General features: G+C 52.8%; 2 protein-coding genes across 4 annotated transcripts in view; both read right to left on the reverse strand.

Moving 5' to 3' along the window:
• The window catches only part of GNG7 (G protein subunit gamma 7), a 138,304-nt gene extending 123,024 nt beyond the window's left edge, over positions 1-15,280 (reverse strand). For 2 of the 3 annotated variants that reach the window (XM_027547141.1, XM_027547137.1), the window contains exon 1: positions 15,186-15,280. The gene's annotated coding sequence lies outside the window, so the exon portion shown is untranslated. Of the gene's footprint in view, positions 1-4,540; positions 4,614-15,185 lie in introns of all 3 variants that reach the window. The other variant, XM_027547139.1, reaches the window with a different exon arrangement.
• A 2,261-nt stretch (positions 15,281-17,541) lies between these two features.
• On the reverse strand, positions 17,542-23,315 carry DIRAS1 (DIRAS family GTPase 1). Its single transcript, XM_027547142.1, has 2 exons — positions 23,212-23,315; positions 17,542-20,516 (listed from the first exon to the last, which is right to left on the reverse strand). The coding sequence occupies exon 2, from the start codon at positions 20,444-20,446 to the stop codon at positions 19,850-19,852; it is 597 nt and encodes a 198-aa protein (XP_027402943.1). The 5' UTR covers positions 20,447-20,516; positions 23,212-23,315; the 3' UTR covers positions 17,542-19,849.
• Positions 23,316-24,120: the final 805 nt, after the last annotated feature.

Here is a 24,120-nt window from a genome sequence, read left to right on the forward strand (position 1 = left end):
ATGGCTAAGTAGTATTCCATTGTATATATACACATCTTTATCCTTCCATTTGTCAATGGACACTTGGGTTGCTTCCACATCTTATTTATTGTAAATAGTGTTGCTATGAACATTGGGGTGTCACTTCCCCAGTCCTGAGCCTCAGTTTCCTTATCTGAAGACAGACCCTCAGAGGGGCACCCCAGGTGGGTGCTCTTGGGGCCAATACAGCCCTGGGTGGGAACCACTACGCACAAAGTTAAATGCAAGTCAACAGTGACCAGCCCATCACCAGAACCTTGACCTGGGGCAGGAGGAGGGGGAGAGAGACACAGCTGCAGCCCTGGGGACAGGAGGTCATCACATTGGCCCCAGAACACAGACTCTAGAGCATTCTGGAAGATTCAACCTGGGTTCAGTGAATAAGAGCCCCTCTGAAGACATGCAGGTGACATAACTAAAATGGAAAGTTCATCTCCAAGAGGCTCCAGGATAGAATCACGCATCGTGGGCTCAGCCACAGACTCGGTAGAAAGTATGTGGTTGGGAATTCCAGCTGCCCTTTAGGGTCCAGCGCAGCCCATGACAGGAGGCTCTTGATCCGCATCACGTACCAGAAACAAGACGAGAAGCTGTGAGGACACAGAACTTTATCTGCACTGTGGTTCCCTAAACCACATCAGTTTCCTGCAGTTACTGTAACAAACTGCCACCAGTTCAGGGCTTAAAACCACACCCATTGATTCTCTCATAGTTCTGGGGTTCAGGAGTCTGGCTCAGGCCGCACGGCGGGTAAATCCAGGCGTGGGCAGGGATAGTCTTTTCGGAGGCTCCAGGGGAGCACAAGCTCTTGCCTTTTCCAGCTTCCAAAGGCACCGCATCCCTGGCTCATGGCCCCTCCCTCCATCCTCACAGCCAGCAGCGCAGCACCTCCTGTCTCTCTGCCTCTTACCCTCCCTCTCCCTCTTATAAGGACCCTGTGATGACACTGGGCCTCCCGGGGAGTCCAGGGTCGTCCCCATCTCAGGGGCCTTACTTAACTTAATCCCTCCTGCAGAGTCCCCTCTGCCCCATGAGGTGACGTGTCCTTGGGGGCCCCATCACTCTATCACAGCTTGCTTCTGATTTTTTCCTCCATGTTTTTGTCTGAATTTTTTTTAATCCATTTTTTTCTTCATATTTAATACCTGCTGGCTACTAGACATACATTCTGTGTGGCCTGCTCCACCCCCCTTGACAGAGGAGCATCTTTTATAGATAAAACCAACCAACCAAAAACTGAAGCTCTGGCTAAAGAAAGCTGGGTGAGGCCCCCTGGCGACTACAGAGCAGAGGTGGCTGGGAGTCCGATGGGAGTCCAGTGGGTTCGGGGAGGTGTCACTGGACACGAGGGCAGGTGGAGGCCGGGTGCAGTGGAAAGGTGGCCTTAGTGGAAAGGTGGGCAGGTCAACAGCAAGCAGGTGGTGTTTGTCAGAGCAGAGGGCATTCCAGGCTGGGGGAGGCAGGAGTGTGACCCCAGATGCAGGAGGGAGACAAATGAACAGTACAGAGAAAGCTGCGGTGGGCTGGCTGCACAGTTAACAAGGATGGGGACGAGAGTGGGCCTGGGGGATGAATGCAGTCAGCCAGAAGAACTCAAGTCCTTCCAAAGTCCCCAAGGCTGAGCTGAGAGAGAAGCAGCAAATGGACGAAAACCCCACCAGGCAGAGAAGCACAAACAATCGAGAAGTTTAAAAATAGACAACGGCCCCACGATGCCACTCCTGGGGACCCACCCGGGGGAACTGAAAACAACCATCGACATAAAAACCTGAAGATGGATGTTCACTGCAGCGCAAGTCATGGCAGCCTAACAGTGGAATCATGCCAAGTGAGCATTGATAGATGAAGGCATCAAGACACAACAGACGTATATGATGGAACATGATTCTGCTCTAAACTATGAAAGTGGACAGACTCTGAGAACATGATGCTCAGTGAGAGAAGCAGACACAGAAGGACACACAGGGTGTGATTCCACTGATGGGAAACGTCCAGAACAGGCAGGTCTATGGTGCCCGGAGTATTTAACAGGGACAGTTTCAAATTTAGAAGATGAAAAGGTGCCGGGTAGATGGGGACAGGGGAAGAATGGTTGCATAATGGCGTGAATATACTTAATGTTACTGAACTGTGCACCTAAAAACAGTTAAAGCAGTGAATTTTATGTGACATGTAATTCACCACAATGAAAAAACAGCAAATCAGAGTGGGTTGAAGTGGATGCAAGGAGCTCACCTCCTCATCCATGCAGCGCTGAGCAGAGAAATGAATGGGGGTGGGGGGAGAGGGGAGAAAGAAGGTGGGCTGTGTCTGGTGTGTGATAAACTAATTTTTGATTTTCAGAAACTGCTGTGACCGGCAGGGCCCTCCCTTAGGACGACAGGAGACAGGCAGCACGGATGGTCACTACCTTCACCCCTGGCATCATCCCGCCATTGTGGGCTGAGTGAAGAGGCCACTGAGAAAAAGGCTTCGGCTCAACAAAGGGTTCCATTCACACCCCAGAGAAGGAGCAACTCCTGCCTGCCTTCTCCTGGGACATCTCCCAGGGGCACCCAGTTTCACTTTCAAAGGACATGCCAAACACCCCCCCAGAAAGCAGCCTGATTTCCAGCAGCCCTCTGCTTTGGCCAGACACTCTGCCACATGTGAGCCAGCACTCAGGATGTGGCTCTGGGAGATGGGGCGAGAGGGCAGGAACAGCAGCAGCTTCATGGGGCTTCCAAGTCTTGGGCTGCCTGTGCCAAAACTCTCCCCTGGGGTTTCAAAGCTCCCCCTCCTTTGATGGAGAGGGAAATGGCAAGCCAGTACTCTTGCCTGGAAAATCCCATGGACGGAGAAGCCTGGTAGGCTACTATCCATGGGGTCACAAAGAGTGGGACACAACTGAGCGACTTCACTCACCTCCTTTGATCAGAACATGGCACCTTCACAAAACCAGGCCAGAACCCTTAGGCAGGCTTCCACTGGGATTTCAGTCATCAGCAGTGAGCCCAAGGCCCGCAACCCTCATGCATGGATTTGGGATGTGAGGGGCCCATGTGTCTCACAGTAGTATGAAGACATTTCTCCCCAACATCCCATAGTGTCTGCAGCCACACGTGCAAGATGATGAGCTGTCAACTCCTCAGTTTCATCTCCAGGAACACAGCCTTCATTGGGTACAACTGAACCCGGAGAAAGCTGACATCACGCTGCAAAGACTCAATGCAAAGTTCACAGTGCAAGGGCTTTCCCAGTGGTCCAGTGGCTAAGACTCTGTGCTCCCAATGCAAGGAGCCTGGTCAGGGAACTAGATCCCACATGCTACAATTAAAGATCTCGCTTGCTGGAATGAAGATGGAGGATCCCACGTACGGCAACTAAGACCTGAGGCAGCTCAATAAATAAGTAAATATTAAAAAAAAATTCTCAGCACAGAGGGTGAAGGATCTGGCATTGGACTGGGAACACAGTGAGGTGATCTGGGGGTCCGAGGAGACTAATCCAGGCCTCTATGTATCCTGGGGGAGGGGACAGGTAATCAAGGTTAACATCTGGGTGAAGCCATGTGGGTGTCAGGGACACTGGAACGTGCTAAGAAGGCACTCAGCTCTGTGTGTTCTTTCCCAAAACCACGACTTTGATGTAATCATGAGAAAAGCATCACACAAACCCAGACGGAGAGATGTCTTGCAAAACTCCTGCCCGGCCTCCTCATGGCTGCCCAGGCATGAAAAGGAAAGTCAGAGAGCTGTCACCACTCAGAGCGGCGAAGGAGAGCTGATGACTGAATGTCACGTGGGGTCCTAGAGCGGGGCTGGGGCAGAAAAGGACATCAAGGGAAGCCAGTGAAATCCAAACTTAGCGAGGGCCTGAGTCAACAGTGATGCACCCACACTGAGTTCTGGGGGTGGCACAGGTGCTCTAGGGAGGAAGGGTGCTGGGGTGGGAGAGACTGGGCGAAGGGCACCCGGGATCGTCTGTACTACCTCTGTGACCCTTCTGGACATTTGCAATTAGTCCAAGATAAAAAGTTAATTTAAAAAAAAAAAGAAAAAGGAAACAAAGAGTTTGGGATTAGCAGATAGATACAAACTAGTATATACAGGATGGATACACCACCAGTCCTACTGTAGACCACAGGGAACTATATCCAATATCCGAAATAAACAATAATGGGAAAGAATGTGAACGAGAATCTATATATTACAGCTGAGTCACTTTGCTGTACAGCAGAGATTAATGCAACACTGTAAATTAGCTATACTTCAATAAAATTTAAATAAAAAGAAATAGATCTCAAAACTCAGTCCACTATCTTTCCTAGAGATGACATGTGGGATGCTGGTGGTGGTACCAGAGTGGCTGGTATGGGTACCAGCTCATCCTACACCCATTTCACAGCGAGGGAAGTGGAGGCTCAGAGGAGTGGGGGGACTTTGACAATTTGGAAATCAGAGATGGAGCCGAGACTGGAACCCAAGTTTCCAGAACCCTGGCCCCTGTCTTTCATCACCCCAAACCCGCACACACAGACCTGAGGTTTGTGAACAGCACTGGATGTGTTTCAGTTTTTCTTCACACAGTCCCGGAGAGGCTCCTGGACATGTCTGATAAGAGAAAGAGAGACAGAGAGATGCAGACACAGAGAGACAAAGAGAGAAATACACAGAGAGACAAAGAGAGACAGCAAGAGTGAGAGACAGGAAGAAACAGACAGAAAAAGAGACACAGAGAGACAAAGACAGACAGAGAGAGAAGCCAATCTATTTTTTTAAACAATAAATGCCCAGCTCATCCCCAAAGCCCCACCAACCCCATTGCTATTGATCATTCAAGTCAAAAACAACTCTGCATTTCATTAAGCAGCAATTTAAGGGGAAAAAAAATTCCATTTCTCACTCATGCCTCAAATATTTAAAAGTCAGCCTGGAAGAATTAATCTGTCAGTTTCTCAACCTAAAGAGAAAGGCGTTGCTAAGTTCAGCAGTTGCTGAGCGAGGAGCCCCGTTGTGGGCGCCCAGCCAAGGGCAGGAAGCTTTAGTTTTCATGTCAACCCAGCCTCTTCCAAGCTCGCTCTGGGACGCTTTGCCTGGCAAACTGTGACTCCTGGAACATCATTCTACAAAACACCCAGCGCCTGCCATTACAAGAGTTTGTCTGAATATGTGTTCATTGCATCTGTTTTAATTTACTTTACCTGCTTTGGGGGATTTATAATGTAAAAGCTATGAGCACAGACATTTATAAACAAAGTTTCACGTTTGTACATTTTTAAAGAATGTTGTAATAAACATAATTGATGTTGTAAAATATGACTTTTTTTTGAGCTATCAGAAGCCACAGTTCATCAAATTTAAGAGCCTGTCATTTCTAAGATGCATGTCTCTCACATTTTGAGACACTAAAGGAAATCAGTGACCCATCTCAGTAGGGCACGATGACGCTATGGGAAATACAATCACTCCACACATTTGTTCCCAAATCATTAACCCCTGCCCACCCAGAAGGCTTTGGGAATCCAAGCCCCAAACTAGGTAACATCAGAGGCAACATCGCTTGCTCCTTGCAAGGAAAGCTATGACAAACCTGGACAGTATATTAAAAAGCAGAGACATCACTTTGTCGACAAAGGTCCATATAGTCAAAGCTATGGTTTTTCCAGTAGTCAATGTACGGATGTGAGAATGGAACCATAAAGAAGGCTGAGCACCAGAGAATTGATACTTTTGAACTATGGTGCTGGAGAAGACACTTGAGAGTCCTTTGGACAGTGAGGAGATCAATCCTAAAGGAAATCAACCCTGAATATTCATTGGAAGGACTGATGCTATAACTGAAGCTCTAATGCTTTGGACGCCTGATGTGAAAAGACTCACTGGAAAAGACCCTGATGCTGGGAAAGATTTGAGGGCAAGAGGAGAAGAGGGTGACAGAAGATGAGATGTCATAAAAGTGTTAAAAAATAAAATTATGACTGACATAGAGGACAGACATGTGATTGCCAAGGAGGAGAGGGATGGGAGAGGGAAGGACCGGAAGTGAGCAGATGCAAACTATTACATATAGGATGGATAAACAACAAGGTCCTATTGCACAGACCAGGGAACTCTCTTCAATATCCTGTGGTAAACCATAATGGAAAAGAATATGAAAAAGAATATATATATATATATAACTGCATCACTTTGCTGTACAGAAGGAATTGACACAACATTGTAAATCAACTATACTTCAACAAAATAGACTTTTTAAAAATAAAATGACATTTGAGGCTCAGCCCTGTTTCCGTTGGACAGCACGGCTTTGAGGAGTGGAGAATGTAGAGGGATGATTCATGTAAAACTCCACACAGTATAGAGTTAGACCTTTCCCAACAGGCACTCGAAGTTACTAAGTTGTTCTTAGCTCCTTCCCCATAAAAACAAAATACTGGGGAGGGAGGGATGAATTGACAGAGCATAGAGGATTTTTAGGGCAGTGAAACTATTCTCTCATGGTGTATTCATGTCAGTGTACATCTGTCTCAACTCATACAAGACCAAGAACGAGCCCTCTGGTCAACTACTGACATTAGGTGACAGTGACAGGTCCATGCAGGTCTACTGATTAAAATGGATGTCCTGCTGGTGGGGGACTTTGATGATGGGGAGACTGTGTACAGGTGGGGGTAGGGGCATGTGGGGAAACCTCTGTTCCTTCTGCTAAGCTTTGCTGTGAACTAAAAAATAAATAAAGCTTATTAAAAAAAAAATCGAACTTCCCTGGTAGCACAATGGATAAGAATTCACATGCCAATGCAGGGGACATGGGTTCAATCCCTGATCTGGGGAGATCCCACATGCTTTGGAGCAACTAACTCCATGCACCACAGCTACTGAAGTCCCCATGCCTTCCACAAAGAGCCACCACAAAGAGAAGCCTGCACATGGCAACTAGAGACTGGCCCGCACTCTCCGCAACTAGAAAAAGCCTGCTTGCAGCAAGGAGACCCCATACAGCCAAAAATAAACCAATAAATTTACGGGAAAATATCTTCTTACTTTAGTGCAATCATAGAATCATAAAATCTTATTAGAAATAGTTTAGCCAATGGTTTCCATCAGAAGGTGGTTCTGCCTCCTCCCAGGGGATGCTGGGCCATGACTGGGGCATCTGTGGTCCTCAGGACTAGGTGCTCCTGACATTGAGTGGGTGGAGGCCTGGGAAGCCTCCTCTCACCCCACAGCACCCAGGACGGCCCCGCAGTGGATGACTTGGTCTCGCAGTCCTCAATGCCAAGAAGGAGAGATCTTGCCTTAATCAGAACCACCATGTCAATAACAACAACATCTCATATTTACAGAGAACTCCCCCCGCCTCCTTCTGGAGATGCTTCATTGGATCTGCACAACCTGGAAGGGGACCTCCCTGGTGGCTCAGACGGTAAAGGATCTGCCTGCAACGCAGGAGACCTGGGTTTGATCCTTGGGTCAGGAAGATCCCTTGGAGGGAGAAATGGCAACCCACTCTGGTATTCTTCCCTGAGAATTCCATAGACAGAGGAACCTGGCGGGTTACAGTCCATGGGGTCACAAAGAGTCGGTTAAGACCGAGCAACTAACACTTCTCAGACACGACTGAGCGACTAACACTTATACTTTCATTTCAACCAGGAAGGCAGCCAAGACAGGTGTCCTGCAGATGACAAATAACCAAGAGCTTCCCTGGGGCTGCAAGGTCACCTGTGACCTCCTATACCCCCCTGTCCCAGTGAACTTGAAAACTCCCACTTCCTCCCAGGGGCCCAGTTGGCCCCAAGTTCTCCATTTTCTGTGCAATGGTGCAAATGTTGTTCCGGTGTTGAGAAAGAGGGAATGGGGTGGGGCAGGGCAGGAGGGCATTTAGCAACTAGGACCAGAGGGCCCCCCAAAAAGCTGACTCTCACCTTGCGAGGGTGGCCCCTTTCTAGGTGGTATGGGGTACACTGTGTACCCCTCCCACCGAAGATATGCACACTTCCTAAGCCTGGAGGCTGGGAATGGGACCTGATCTGGAAATAGTGTCTCTGGGGGTGTCACTGAGCTAAAGTGAGGTCACACAGAGTAGGGTGGCCCTGACCCAACAGCTGGCATTCTCAGAAGAGGGAAATGCGGACACACGTGAGGCTTAATACAGATTCTTTCCTTAACCAGTTCTACTCAGGCTACCTTGAACTTTTCAATGGGGCCTTGACGTTTGGGCCCCATGTTCATCTCTACACTGTACAATTTCAGCAAGAATCCTGCTAAGTTGACGGACTAAGATTTCCCCCAGTTTCCACATCTGGTCACCCCCATACTTCACTGGGCTCCTCAGCCCCTCCTCCAGCTAATGTCTGCACCTGGAATCTAAGAGATCCCTTATACAGAATTATCCCAGTGCTTCCTCTTAGCAATCTCCATCCCCTGACCCTCACCTGCTCCTTGGCTACTCATTGCCACTGGTCTGCACTGTATTCAGAATGGAGCCCAGTTCTAAAATGAGGTTTCTTTTCCCCATTGCAATCATTTCTGGGTAAACTCTTGTTTTTACTGTTGTAACTACTGTCCAGCTCTGGGTTTTCTCTGACAGACACACAGGGTGAAGGCCATGTGACAACAGGGGCAGAGACCAGAATAATATGTCTGTGAGCCACGGGGCGCTAGGGGTTGCTGGCAACCACCATCTTTCAGAAGGGTTTCCCTTCTCAGGAGGGAAAGAGAATTGACTTTACTAGTTGACTCAGTGGTAAAGACTCTGCCTGCAACGCAGGAGACGAAGGAGATGCGGGTTCGATCCCTGGCTCAGGAAGATGCCCTGGAGAAGGAAATGGCAACGCACTCTAGTATTCTTGCCTGGAAAACCCCATGGACAGAGGAGCCTGGCAGGCTACAGTCCAAAGGGTCCCAAAGAATTGAACACGACTGAGGGACTGAGCACACACATACACACACACACCACCTTCCAGAAGCCAAAGAGGCAAGAAAGCCCCTGCTCTGGGGACCTCAGGGGGAGCATGGCTCTGTCCATAAGGATTGGAGGCTTCTGACCTCTAGGACTGGGAAAAGACAGATTTCTGTTGCTTCAGGCCATGTGGTCTGTGGTGCTTTGTAACGGGGCCCCAGGAAAGTCACACAATTAGCCAAAGACAAGGTTGCTAGGGTTGGCGCATTATTTCTCAACCTCCCCCGACCCCACCCCATCCCCCAGCAACCGCCTGTCTGTCCAGCCCAGGAGCTACATGGACTTGGCCCAATTCACCTCCTGTCTTTGATTTCTCTTGACTTTTTAGGCCACCAAATGAAGGGGTTTCTTAAGAAGGCAGAGGCTGAGGTCATGGCCTTGACAAAAAAGGACAAGATGTGACCAGTGGTCACCATCACAAAGCTACCAGGCAGGTTGCAGATTCATTTGAATCCCAGATTCACCTGGCCCCTCACCCTGGCACTTCCTCATGTCAGCACAGAGGCGCAGAAAACACATGTACACACCCACAGACACCCATGGTTATGAAAAGCAGACTCTCAACTAATTGTCATGCAGCAAAGATGGGTCACTTTTTTGTATTTTATCATCTCCAAACAGTTAACTTTCAGAAATTCCAAAAAAGGAGCAATTTCTACAAGTCAGTCTTTCTCCCTTGGCACTGCATCTGGCATGGAGGGGGCAGGGGCTGGGAAGGCTGCTCCACAGGCATGGTGCCCAGGAGGGCACCCTCAGACAGGATGACCAGGCTTGGTATCCAGAGTGCTGGGGAGGAGGGAGACTTTGCCCATGATGACTGCACCGCCCCCCAACCTGTCTCCTAGCAAACTTCTCAGCACAGGCCTTCTCTCTGGCCTCTTCCCTTGATGTCCTGGGCACAGGTGTCACCCCCATGTCTCTGTGCCCTGAAAGACTGCTTCCTCTCACTGCACACCTGGGGAGCTTCTGAAATACACAGCCTGGGGCCTCTAGCCCTGCCACCCTCCAGGGACCCTGACTCAGAAAGCCGGCCCAGGGACAGGATGGCCCCAGGGGCCCGTCTCCACACCGCCCCCCATGCACACAAGCGTTTCATTCACGTGGTGCTCCCGGCGCCTGGCACCCGGTCTGAAGCTTAAAATAGGCACACAACCAGCCTTTGTTGGGGAGAGGAAGGAAGGAAGGAAGGTTTCAGACAAAGGAGACAGCAAACTGCACCATCCAAGAAAGCTGAGGGCATGCGCTGGGTGGGCAGAGTGGGAAGGGCCATTCCTGGAGTCAAAGTGAAGGTCAGCCTGAAGGTGGGGTGGGGCCAACTCCCCACCGAGGGGGCAATTTGATTTTGTCGAGTGGATGATGAGTTGGTGAAGATGGCAGGGAAAATTATGAACCAATCTCAGCTTTAGACAGAAGACTCTGGTTATGGTGGGCATGAGGGGCAACCCACCAGAACAGGAGAGACTAGAGGCTGATCTGCCAGCTGGGATGTTCTGAGCAAGAAACAGGGAAGCATTTAACTCAAGGAGGGAAGAAATGCAGACAAGAGAAAGAGAAACAGAACCAGAGGGCTCATGCCCGAACGACCCCCAACTATGGAGCTTCAGTTTGGAGGGCTGTCAAATGCTCAGGAAAGAAAAAAGCCATTGACACAGCAGACCGATTCTTCACCGCCAAAACGCAGAAACAGCCCAGATGTCCACCAACAAGTGAACAGATAAACATGTGTGTCCTTTCACACGGGAACGTCACTCAACCATGAAAAGGAGAAGCCCTGACACTCACTATCACGTGGCCAGACCCTGAGAACACAACGCTCAGTGAGAGAAGCAGACACAGAGGGACACACAGGGTGTGATTCCACTGATGGGAAACGTCCAGAACACGGCGATCCACAGACACAGAGAGTGGGTTCCTGGTGGTCAGGGGCTAGGGAGGGGGTGGGGGTGACTGCTCATGGGGATGGAGGTCTTACTGGAGTACTGGAAGGTTCTAAATCAGCTTTATGGAGATGGTTGCAAAACTCGATAAACTTACCAAAAAACTGAAGTGTGTGTTAAAGTGGCTGAGTTTTATGATGTGGCAATTGTACCTCCATTTAAGAAATAAGCAGTAAGACTTGATCCCTTTGCAAGGTTCTCCAGGAGAACTTGCTTCCCAGGTGGCACAGTGGTAAAGAATACACCTGCCAATGCAAGAAACGCAAGACAAAAATGAAGAGAAAAGAAAAAAAAACAAGAAACTCAGGAGACTCAGATTTGATTCCTGGGTCGGGGAAGATCCCCTGGAGAAGGAAATGGCAACCCACTCCAGTATTCTTGCCTGGAAAATCCCATGGACAGAGGAACCTGGTGGGCTACCGTCCATGGGGTTGCAAAGAGTCAGACACGCATGCACCCACCAGGAGAATTAGTACTTTTCCTAGAAGAGTCTCAGAGCTGCCCACGAGCCCCCCTGCCCGCCAGCTAGTGGGACAAGATGCAACAGCACAGGATGGAAGAGGAGAAGGTGGGACCTGAGCAGCTGGGACAAGTCACCCATCTTTGCAGTGACCCATTCTGGTCTCTGAGGTCTCCTGGGTGTCATATGGAACAAACACTTTCCTCTAGACCCTGAAGAGAGAAAGAGAGGCCATGCCCAAGGGCAGCACAAGAAAGACATGGTGAAAAGTGAGGTTCAGAGCTATTGAAGTGAGCATTGAACATGGTGACCCTTGACATCATCAAGGACAGAAGACTAAAGAAGACAAACCTTCCCAGAACAAAGACACAGCTCGGCCGATCATCCTTGGGCTGTGAAGACACAGCCACCTGTAGGGGAGCAATGGAAAGAAAAGTTCGTGTCCACACCCCACAATCACACAACTGTCCTGGGAACCATCCCCTCTAGAAAGCTCCAGAAAGCTCCAAAGTCATGGAGGCCAGGCCCAATCACGCTTCTCTAAGAAACTACAAGGGAGTTTCAAGAATTCAATTGCCCAGGATTTCCCTGGAGGTCCAGTGGTTAAGACTCTGAGCTTCCACTGCAGGGGGTATGGGTTCCACCCCTGGTCGGGGAACTAAGATCCCACATGACCCATGGCACGGCCCCCCAACAAAAAATAACACACACAAAAATGCCCCAGAAAATACTATTTTAAAGATAATTATTTATTACCAGATGCAAATGAGAAAACTTGTAATAACACCTTGGAGGAAAGAAGGCACTTTTTACACTACTACAGGGTATACCAAAAAAAATGCCTCCATTCAGTAAGCAAAAAGCTCACTGTGTCAGGGTAATTCATATTCAGTTGTCTTTCCCTTCAAACTATAGGGCCCTGGGCTTTATGAAACATGGAGCAGTAGAAAGCAATGGCACTGATTACAATCATTTTCAGTAAAAGACCAAGAACCATCTGAAGAACTCAAGCTTCTGAGGAAGACGCCTGTACTCGGTTACAATCGAGGAAAACAATCACAAATGTTGGCTTCTTTCAGTGCCGGCAGCTGATCAGTTAATCACATACTCAAAACCAGTAGAAGTGTTCAAAAGCCACATGAAAGACCCACCTAGAAAGAATTCAACATTTCTAAATTTTTCTAAAAGTGGTGTGATTTTTTTTTTCTTCTCTCAAGAGAACACAAGATGACATAAAAACCAATCCAAATCTGAATGGCCATACTTCCCAAGGGTGAAAGGTGAGATGTGATATTTAAAGGAGAAAATAACATAGTTTTGTTTCCAACAGGGGGTTTCCACCAGGGGTGATTCTGCCCCCTGAGGACAGGGGGCAATATCTTGGGATATCTGTCATTGTCACACTGGTGGGGAGGTGCTCCTAGCATTGAGTGGATGGGGCCAAGGATGCTGCTCCTCACTCCACAGGGCTCAGGATGGCCCCCCACAAAGGAAGGCCTGGCATTAAGGCCAGCAGTGCACTGTTTATGAGCACTGCCAAGCGGAAAGACCCTGGTCCATCACAGGAAGTCAACTTATAAATCTCATATATTTATTTTTGTTAGTTTATTTTTCAGCCACACTGTACAGCATGTGGGATCTTAATTCCTCAACCAGGGATTGAACTCACGCCCCCTGCATTGGAAGGCAGAGTGGGAAGTCCCATGCAAAGCTCATGTATTTAAAGAGCATATAACTGTGGCCCAGTGGCCCCTTCAGGGCACACATCTGAATGGTTCCTGTGGGGTACACTTCATCAGAACGACCCAAGAACCTTTCTCTTAAGTAGATGTGCTTGTTCCTTGATAAAGCTTCAGAATCCAGGCAGAACCAGGTAGACTTGTCCTTTGTCATTGTTGTTTTTCCCTCATTTTTAATAATGTGAAGAAAAAAATTTTTTGCAGATTCTTTTTTTAAAACTCCAGAAAGGATTCTTACGTGCACCCCAAGATTGAGGGACTGAAATCAAGCTCCAAGTGATTTCTTCCCTCTCCTCCCTGACAACCCAGTAATTCTACCCACCCACCTTCCTCCCCCCCAATAAACCTTAATTTAGAACATTATTATCAACACGCACGTATCCTTGCCATGTGCCAGGAGTGTGCAAGGTACACGCATCTCCTCGTTTCACCCTCGCAGCGATCCTGTGAGGTACCTGCTCCAGTTTTATTACTCCCATTTTACAGAGGAGTAAATTGAACCCCCAGAGGGGATACAGCCAAAAGAGCAATCAGAGAGGACAGGAGAAGGCAGGCCCGCCTATCAGAGCCCCTCCACTCTCAACCTGTGCAAGACCATAGCCTGCAACTGAGCAAATTTGAGAACTTGGCATTTGCCTTGCTGACATCCAGCAATGGTGAAGGCTCTTTGCTGCTCATCACGCCTGTCTTCTCCCACCCATATTCCAGCCCTGAGCAACCCCCTCTTCACGGGGAAACTCAAGTGCCACCCACTTCCCTCAATATCATTGTCCCCAAAACTTCTACTTTGATTCCTAACTCCTGACTCCCCAAATTCCTGAAAAATTCAGCCACCAACACAAACCTTTCCATTTCCCCTCTGTGCCCTGCACGCCAGAAACAGACCTCAGTGTGTCCAGCATCCGCTGTCTGCAACTCACTGAGTTACCAAGGGGTCTCTGCCTACACCAGATGATTAGCCAAGGTGGTGGTGGGGGGGGGGGGGGCGGATTCCCTTCCGCTATCCTCATTACTGACTTCGAACCTAGACCCCTCTATTTACTCCTGAATAGTCAACCTCCTGGAAAACACCTGGTCCAGGGCAGGGGGGTGTCTCCCAGCCTCTAGCCCATCTCCCTCCACTCTCCTCTCTCTCTCATCTCTCACAGACACTCGTTTCTCCCGACAGCCATCAGATGCCTTTAGAAAGAACCCTGACCACCCCCCCGCCACTTCTCTCAGTTCCCCCGAAGTCTGCTCTTTGACCCTGTGCCAGCTCACCCTGACCCCAAGTTCCTCCACCATCACCAACTCCATCGCAGTCCACTCCCCTGCTACCCTGGAGCCCCAGCTCCAACCACAGCCCTCTACTCCAGCCCAGATCCCCAGCTTCCTTTCAATGGACCCCAACCCCAAACTCCAATCCAAATTCCCAGCCTCAGCCTCTTCCTCCTCAAGGGACCTCCTCTTCAACCCTCAACTCCATCAGCAGCCCCCTCCCCAGCTAACCTTCAACCCCCAGCTCAAGAACCCCAACTCTAACCCAACCCAGGGCCCAGCCCATCTTCAGGAACCCCGGCCCCCAACTCCAGCTCGGATTCCCAGACCCTCCTCACAGACCCCGAACCTCAACTCCAGCCCTGATCCGCAGTGCCTCCTCACAGACCCCAACCCCCAACCCCAAACCGGATCCCCAGTGCCTCCTCACAGACCCGGACCGCCAACTCCAGCCCGGGTCCCCGGTGTCTCCTCACAGACCCCGAATCTCAACTTCAGCCCCAATCCCCAGTGCCTCCTCACAGACCCCGATCCCCAACTCCAGCCCATATGCCTGGTCCTTCCTCACAGACCCCGACCCCCAACTCCAGCCCGGATTCCTGGTGTCTCCTCACAGACCCCGACCTTCAGCTCCCGCCCAGAATCCCGGGCGCCTCCTCACAGACCCCGACCCCCAACTCCGTCCCTAGCCAAATCGGAGCCGTTCCAGGACTCCCCCACCCGCAGCCGCCCAGGCCGCCCCTCCGCCCCGGCCGCGCCCTGCCCCCGGGGCTTGAGGCGGGGGCGGCAGACCCAGACCCGAATAGCGGCAGCAAGAGCCCTTACCTGCGTTAGGGCCACCGCGGCCGCCTCAGCCCCGCCGCGCAGCCGAACCCACCGCCGGCGGGCGAGCACTTGCTCCCCTCTGCGGGGGCAGGGCCAGCGGGCGGGGGGCGGGCACTGGAGGCTGATGCGGCCAATCGCGAGCCCCGGCGACGGGAGCTAGGGCTGGGGGCGGGGCGCAGAGCAGGCAGCGGGGTAGGGTGCGCCCGAGAGAGCGGGGTGTGGGGTGCGGGCGGGGCCGGGAGGCGGAGCGCTGAGTGGCATCGCGGCTGGCCACCCGCAAGGGAAGAACGTGCGGGGGGCGGGGCTATGCTAATATGCAAATAGGTACGTTGTGGTGGACTGCTCCGTGAGGGTCGAGATGAATTTGAGAGATGACTTGGAGACTGACGTCGAGGAGGCGCGAGGGGATTTGCCAGTTCAAATCCCGGGTAAGATCGAGGGTTCAAATCCATATCCTAGCTCACTTGGGCATAAGAACGTCCCCTCCCGATCTGTCGCTTGACCTCCGGACAATGATAATAACTGCTCCCTCTCCTTGAATTGTTTGCATAAGGCTAGGAGGAGAAATGATATTATCCCCGTTTTACAGAGGTGGAAACTGAGTCTCAGAGAGGTCAAACTCAAGGTTATTCGCCCAACCCTCTCCAGGGTTTCATAATATCCTAACTCCTGAGTCTTGATTGTAAAATGCAAATTTACCAGCCCTCACCTAGATGGAATGAATCAGAATCCTGAAGCTAACTGGACCCCTGGAGTGTGCATTGTTGACATGCTCCCCTGGTGGTGTTGGGAAGCATTTGGTGTGTCTCTAAAAGTATACAGCAAAAAAATAAAAAATAAAAAAAATAGAAGTATACAGCAGTCTTGGAGAGGAGAGTTTCTCATACAGGAGGATGAAGCCATTGTACTGTGGGACATCAGGAACTTTATGCAACACTGTTACTCTATGATCTGAACTGCTGGCCTACCAGCTGGGCCCCCCAGGGCTGCTGTCATCCCCGCAGGAATCTCCCTGCTCACTCCCTGCAGTGCACAGACAGAATCAGAGATCTGGGGACTGCATCTCCTTCCCCAGCTCCATCCCTCAGGAGGAATTACTGTCTGAACAAGGGTGGCAAACTGGTGGCCCCAAGACAAGATGTGGCCGCCAAATCCTATAAAAATTCTAAATTTGCTGCCAAAATTGAAAAACTAGGATGTTTCATGAAAAGAAATTCAGATTTCCAGGAGCTCTTGAAAAATTAGGTCTGGCAATTCCTTCAACTGTCAGGTGAAGGGACTGATTGCCAGTGACCCCAAAGACAGATTCGGGCAGGGCTGGGGCAAGGGAAGTGAGACACTTTTCTGAAATCTAGAACCTAAAAGGGTGTCCCCAAACATTCACTATCAAGATAAATACTATATAAATGTCTTTTTTTATTTTTGGCCACAGGGCGTGCAGCTTGTGGGATCTTAGTTCCCCTATCAGGGATCAAACCTGCGCCCCTTGCATTGGAAGCTCAGCATCTTAACCACTGGACTGGCAGGGAATTCCCCATAAATGTCATATTTTAAAAATTAAAAATAAATGCAGAAATAATCCATGGTGAACAAAATAACTACAGTTTTAAAGAAAGACAAGATTTGATTCTGTGTTTGTGCACACCAGCTCCCTTGCTACCCTCTAGCCCCAGCCCTGTCAGATCCTATCTTTATTTCAAATAGCGATATTTTGCTCATCATGGATTCCTTTGCATTAAATATTGCATTAAAATATATATCTAGATGACTTGAGTATTTTTTTTCCCTTACCCGTGGAAAGAGCCTCATTCTCCTCACCCTGGGGCACCGTGGGGACATTTCAATGTTTCTCCCTCTAGTCCCAGCCCCACTTATCAATTGGCAAACTTGGTGACTTGCCTGGTAGTTCAGTGGCTAAGACTCCGAGCTGCCAGTGCCGGGGGCCTGGGTTTGAGCTAGACCCCACGTGCCTCGACTAGAGATCCCACGTGCCACAACTAAGACCCAGTGCAGTCAAATAAATAAATAAAGTTAAAAGAAAATAAATTTGCAAACTCTGTCCTGAGCCATTTAGCAGATAGGAAAGCTGAGGCCCTGCAGGTTTTCCCCCCCACATAATATGGGGGTCATCATGCCTGCTAGAGCCCTTCCATTGACTGCAATAAGTACTGGGTCCAGCAGGGCCTGTGAGATCTCTGGTGGGGACCATAGAGGAGAAGCACTGAAATGTCCCCACGGTGCCCCAGAGTCAGCCCCCTCCCTCAGCCCCGCCCCACACCTCCCCATCTTTCCAGTCCCTCATCCTTTCCAGGTGGCGAGCTAACTTCCCCACCCCCAAAGAAGGCGCACTGGTGGGGAATGTGGAATCCACGACTTTATTGCAGGAAGACTATTTCTAAAGTGAATGCTACACAGACCCCACAACGGGGGGCAGGGGGACACCCACATGCGAGGGGGCAAAGGGGCAGGGGCGGGATCACAGCAAGCATGGCCTGGCACGGTCCCCAGAACCCCTCTGTCCCCCAGGGTCGGGGCAGGGCCTGGGGCAGGAGAGGCCTGGAGGCGGGCAGGGCCCCAGGGAGATTGTGCTATCAGGGTGTGTCCCTGAGAAAGGGCTGCAGACCCCCACCCAGCCCCACTTTCTCTGGCACCTTCAAGTGGGAGGGGTCAACACCAGTTGCTGTGGGCCCTGGACCCACCACAGGCCAGGGGGGTTCAGCTATACCCAAATAGGATGTTACCTGTTCTTCCATGGGCCTGTCCACATGCCGGGCAGTGACACACACGTGCATATGCACACACACAGTGTACCCAGTAAATATTTGCGGAATGAACAGCCACACAGACGCAAGGGGAAAAAACACACTGCTACCAAGATGGACACAAACAGTCCCTCTCACCCACATACAGTCCGCGTGGTCACATGACAACAGCCACAGGGCCTCTCTCTCATATGTGTGCATGCACACACACACAGACACACACACACACACAGCTTCCTCACACTTCATGACACCAGTGCTGCTAAATGGCTCCAGGGAGAGGCCCAGGAGGCAGGCAGCTGAGACCCTCCATCCCAAGACCACAGGCAACTGAATGCTGCCCACGAGCACATGAGCTGGGATGTGGGTCCATCCCTGGTCATGCCTTCAGATGAGGCCACAAATGCATGCTGTTGCAAGTTGCTGAGTTTGTGGTCATGTGTTCCCTAGCAACAGCTGATGGATACAGATGTCAGGCTAAGAGACACCTTACTACAGAGTGAAACAGGCGTGGCATTCCTCAGTCAGGACAAAAAGGTTTACCAATGCTTTCTGCTATTAATAAATCACATCACCCAACACCCAAAAATGCAGCCATGTACAGCCACACTCTTACAGGTGCCAAGGTCACCCATCACAAGTGTCCAGTCCTGTTGGCAACCACACGACCCACATCTCCATACACCCTACACTGTGATCACACTGCATACTGTCACACACACAGGAGCCTCCCCATACGTGCTTAGACATAAGCCATCCGCCCAGCACACCAAGGTACCCAGTTCATCATCCCATGGGATTCTCCCCCACCACCCTAGGCCTACAGGTCACCTTCACACTGGCTGACACAGCCTCACCGGGTCCCATGAGTGTGGTGTCATCTAGACACTTACAAAAACATAATCTCAGGGTGGCGGGCACACCCTGACTCCAGGACACATGCCTTCCTGGGCAGCCCCCATGGCCTAGTAGGTGGGAGGCAACAGGTTGGGCAGAGCTCTGCCTCCAGCCCCACAGACCCTGCTAGTGCTGGGTCCAGATGCCTGCCTCTGACAGGGTCCGGCTCCCCCTCCCCTTGTTCTCTGTCCATGGGCTGTGTCCAGGAAGGCCCTCCATATTCATCCCAGACAGTCTCCTGGAGTTGTGCTGTGCCATTGGCTGGTTCTGGGCCTCCTCTGCCTGCACCCCAGGCCCAGGCCGGGTGTGGAGTGGGATTCCGGGCTGGTGGGGCACTGCTGAGGGCCCTGTTTGGTTATTGCCTGGCAGCCTGAGACCCAGCCCGCAAAGCCCCCCACCAAGCTGTGGGGACGGGGACGAGAGGAGTGGTCTGGGACCTGGGTTGGGGGGGCCCAGGTCAGAGGTCATGAGGGATGGAAGCGGGAGGGGAGTGTATGTTAAACACCAAATAGGAGAAAACAAAATCTGAGGTCCATGTGCATTTCAACTCCCTCCTCCCCAGCAAGGTCACAGTGATCTAATGGGGGGACCCAAGGGGAAGGGGCAGGAGTGGCAGACACGGAGATGGGGAAAAAAACCGGCGTCCTCAGTCCAGATGGGGACAAACAGCTTCCTCCCTACTGCCTGTTTTCCCACGTGCAGATCATGGGGGCCACCTCCAGCACTTGCCTTCCAGGGATACAGACAGGATGGGGGGTTGGAGCAAAGAGGGAGGGAACAGCAGAGTGATGCAACAGAGCTGGGTTGCCACAAGCCCAGATCTGCCACAGGCTTGGCAAGGCCTCAGTTTCCCCGCTGGAGATGGTGGATGAAGGGAGAGAAGTGGAAGAAGTGGGAGGGAGGCCAGGAGAGGAGGAGAAAGGGAGGAGGAAGAGGGCACAGGACTTGGGGAGAGGCCCATGCCCGGGACAAAGGGGTGCTGGCGGCGGTGGCGGACTCTCTGGCTCACATGAGAATGCATTTGCCCTTGATGCGGTCTGTCCTCTTCTGTTTGCTGGAGCGCTTGCCATCGATGTTCAGGCTCATGTTCCGGCGCGTCTCCAGCGTGAGCAGCTCCTGGAAGAGCTCCTTGACGTTGTAGTTCATCTTGGCCGAAGTCTCCATGAAGGCGCACTTCCACTCCTGGGCCACAGCCTGGGCCTCGCGGGTGTCTACCTCCCGCTGGGTCTCGTCGCACTTGTTGCCCACCAGCATGACGGGGATGTCCTCCACGCTGCCCTTGATCTGCACGATGAGCTTGTAGATGGGGCCCAACTCCTCCAGCGACTGCTTGCTGGTGACCGAGAAGACTAAGATGAAGGCATGGCCCTTGGAGATGGACAGCCGCTGCATGGCCGGGAACTGGTGACTGCCCGTGGTGTCAGTGATCTGCAGTGTGCACACACTCTTGTCGCAGCTGATGACCTGCCGGTAGGTGTCCTCAATGGTGGGGATGTAGGTGTCCCGGAACGTGCCTTTGACGAAGCGCAGCACCAGCGAGCTCTTGCCCACGCCGCCCGCCCCGAACACCACCACTCGGTAGTCGTTGCTCTGTTCAGGCATCTTCCACACGGGGGTGTGGGGCGGGGCCGGGAGAGCTCGCAGCTGCGGCTGCTAGAACCCCAGACCGACCCTGCACAGAGAGGAGTGTCAGATGCAAAAGGCCCACCCAGGTTGGGAGGGAGTGAGAGGGGTAGGCTTCTTGGAGGAGGCAGCATTTCTCCTGCCTCCCCGTTGATCTGGTTGACTTTGCCATTCAGAACTGCACCCTCTGCCTGTCTGCTTTCCCTCAATGAAATATGGGGCTTGAGCTCCTTTCGGGGTGTGGAAAGACTTGACTGGAAGGAGCGTGGAGATGCCAGCATGGGGTGCACACCCGCAGCTTCCTCCACCTGTGCGCTCCCCCAGCCCCCAGGAGGCACTGGCTTTTCCCTGGATCTGTGACTGGGGCAAGCTGCCTTGCCACCCTGAGTGTTTTCTCCTCTGCAAAACAGGTGAAGTGGTGCCTGTCTCCAGCCATCACAGGCTCTCTGCTCTCCCTCAAGCCCATGCGAGCTGCATAGTGGGGTATCTAAAATGCAGATGGCAGGGCCTCAGCCCTGGAAGCAGTGAATCCTTTGGTCCAGGGCCACAGTTCTGGGAACTTGCATTTTAAAGCTGCTCTCCTTCCCACATCCCCTAAGTGTGATCCTGGCGCGAGAGGTCCAAAATTTTGCAAATCATAAAGCCAGTTTTCCAGGTTGTAGATGAGAAAACTAAACTTAGCCTAGAGAAACCCCCACTTCCTAAACTCCAAACCCAGACTATAGTCTGGCCTGCCACCCAGGTCTGATGTGTCCGTAGGAACAGAACTCTCTGCGAGGGAGTCCTCTCATCCTCTGTCCCCACCTCTGTGCTCAGAGAGGTCCAGTGACCTCGGGAGGTCACACATTACAGCAATTCCTAAAATGATGACCGTGGGGGAAGAACTGTGGCCTGGGGGCGAGAAGGCAGGAATCCTGTCTCCAGTATCTGCATCCTTATCTATAGAAACAGCAGCATCCCCTTCCCTGCCTCCTCTCAGCCATCTCTAAGGGTCCCTCAGCATGGAGGGGTGTGTCCACAATGAGACAGAGAAGACATGGCAAGATTGCCCCCCTGGCCGTGCTACTGCCCTCAGGTATGGGGGGGGGGCAGGTAGTATGCAAGATCCAATGACGTGAACCTGGCAATGAAAACCCTAGTAAGTAAATTGATGTCCCTGAGCCTCAGTGTTGCCATCTGTGAAATGTGAGCAGTTGCAGCACCCATTCCATGGAGGTGCTGGGACAAAGAGTGTCAGACGCTGGAGAAAGCCCTTGGCCGGGTGCCTGGCACACAAGAGCCCTCAGTAAAGATGGACAGACATGATTCTCCATCTCAAGGACCCAGGATGTAAAGCATCTGGCTGGTGGCGGGTAGGGAAGTCACGTTCTCAGTGATCAAAAGTAACAGGTTTGTCGGAAAAAGACAGACAGTGAAGCTAACGGCTGACACAGGCCCCACAAATGACGTGCCAGGCAAACTTGTAGGAGCTTTAGCAGCTCTAACTCATGGGGGACCGTTAGGCATCTCGGTGACATGCATAGCATTGGGGGGCAGTGGCTGGTGAGGCTGGCAGCCTGCTCTGCAGTTACTGCCCTCTCCTGGGTGAGCACCCCGAGAAGTGGGCTCAGTACTTGGCAGCTGGGCACCGCCCAGACTGGCCGAGGGATCTGGGGTGGCTGGTAAACCATTGGCTCGGCTGGCCCAACCCAGCCCTTGCCTTGCACTGAGTGCAGACCCCCCAGAAGGTTTCTGGGCATGTCCACAGGGGTGTCCTCCAGGAGGGGTCCATGGGGGCCTGGGATCCCTGACTGGGAAGCCCATTCCATAACCCCCAAACCCACGCCAGGAGCCTTCCTGAGTGCCATTTGAATCCCGCCCTCACCTCCCCTGGGCTGGGGTGGGAGGAGGAGGGGGCCATGGGCACCGAGGCTCCAGAGGGGGTGGCACAGGCTCAAGGTCACAGCAGAGAGGTGGCCGAGTACAGCAGGGTTTGAACTGGCCCTAGTTGGCTGCAAGGCCTGGGGTCCTTCCCCTGTGCAAGGCAGCCCACCTTGAGACTCCCAGGCCAGACGAATCTGCCCAGTCCTGGGCCCTGGAGTCCAGCGAGGAAGGTTGGAGCGACCTTAGGTGCAAGAAAGCAGGCCCAGCTCAGGGGAGGGCCTGGGGGCAGGGGCTGGCTGCCCCAAGGGGGTCTGACTTAGTAGGGACTACCTGACCAATGAGGGGTTTGATGACAGAGGGCCTGCTCTAGAGGGGCCTGTCGGGGGAGGCCAGCCCAGGGGCTCCCCTTAGCCCAAGGAGGATCTAAGTGGTGGGGGAGGGGGTGTCCACCGGAGGAGGGGCTCCTGGATGAGGGGCTTGGCTTGGAGAGGGAGCAGAAGGGCTGAATGGGTGTGTGGTCGGAACAGACCGGCTCGGGGCCCACCTGACTCCTCCTGGAGAGGCCCTGACGGCGGGACCGAGGGGCTGCGGTGGGCCGGAGGGGCTGGCTTGGTCGAAGGGCTCCCGGTCAGTACCATGGGGGAGGGGTGATGCCAAAAGGGAGCTGTCCAAGGTGGGCGCGTGGAGGGAGGCCCAGCCAGGGCCCGGCCGGACTGGGGAGGGGGTTCCGGTGGAGGGCTCGGCGGGGAGGAGGGCCCAGCCCCGCGGCCGCGGAGGGTGGGGCTCAGACAAAGGAGGGGCGCGCGGGGAGAGGACCTGCGGGCCTCGCGGGGTGATGCAGCGGGCCCCGGCGCCCCCCGCCCCCCGCCCTGGTCACCTACCTGGGCGCTCGTCCCTGCGGCGCCGCCGCGGCTGCTGCTGACCGGCTCCGTGTCCGCTTGGGCGCCGCCGCCCCCCGCACGCCCGCCGCCGCCCGCCCGAGCTGCCTTCGCCGCCGCCGCGCCCGCGCCCGCGCCCGTCCCCGCCCGTCCCCGCCCGCCGCCGGGCGCCGCGCTCCGCCCCTCCCCCGGGACCCGCGCCCCCGGCCAAGGTCACCGCCGCCCCGCGCCCGGCCGCGCGCCCACAGTCCCTCCTGGGCCCCGCTCAGACCCCCGCCCCTACATCGCCGCCTGACAAACACAGAGTGCTGCCAGGGACGCAACGCGGGTGGGGTCGGCTTCTCGGGGATGCAGCTGGAGCACCCCAGGGTCACCCTGCAGACAGCGGCTGCGCAAGATGAGGGGCACCCGAGAGCAAAGAGAAGGGGCCAGCTGGCAGAAAAGTAGATAAGGGTACTGAGGGACAGAATGGCAACCCCTTGGGCTGGTCCAGGGGGTGGGAGGTGTCCAGCTTAGGGGCAAGGGAAGGAATGTGCATTGATGGAATGAATAAATAATCAATCAATAAACAGATGTGTGAGAAGGCAGAGGTGGCCCAAGAAGGCTCCGGACAATGTGGGTGTTGAGGAGACTAGTCCTCATGGGAGGCTGTTTCCTGGCAGGGGTGGGACTTGATCTGGGTTGATGGCTATAAGGGCAGGTCACTGAGACAGAGATGGCAACTGGGCCTCTGAGGTGGGGGGATGCTTCTAAAGGTAGAGGGGTGAACAAAGGGAGCCAAGGAGGCTGGATTTGCAGTTTTCTTGTAGGAAAATGTTCTCTGTCTCAAAGCAGAGTTGTCTCTGAGAGTAGACATTTACCTTTGGGAAGTGTCTGTGTGTCTGACGTCCACACGTCCATGTTTAAGCCAGC

Source organism: Bos indicus x Bos taurus, chromosome 7, assembly GCF_003369695.1.
Source record: "Bos indicus x Bos taurus breed Angus x Brahman F1 hybrid chromosome 7, Bos_hybrid_MaternalHap_v2.0, whole genome shotgun sequence".
In the NCBI taxonomy this organism is placed as follows: Eukaryota; Metazoa; Chordata; class Mammalia; order Artiodactyla; family Bovidae; genus Bos; species Bos indicus x Bos taurus.

Bases quoted from the DNA above. Each gene is read 5' to 3' on its own strand.
- DIRAS1 (XM_027547142.1), bottom strand. From the start codon at position 20,446: ATGCCTGAACAGAGCAACGACTACCGAGTGGTGGTGTTCGGGGCGGGC.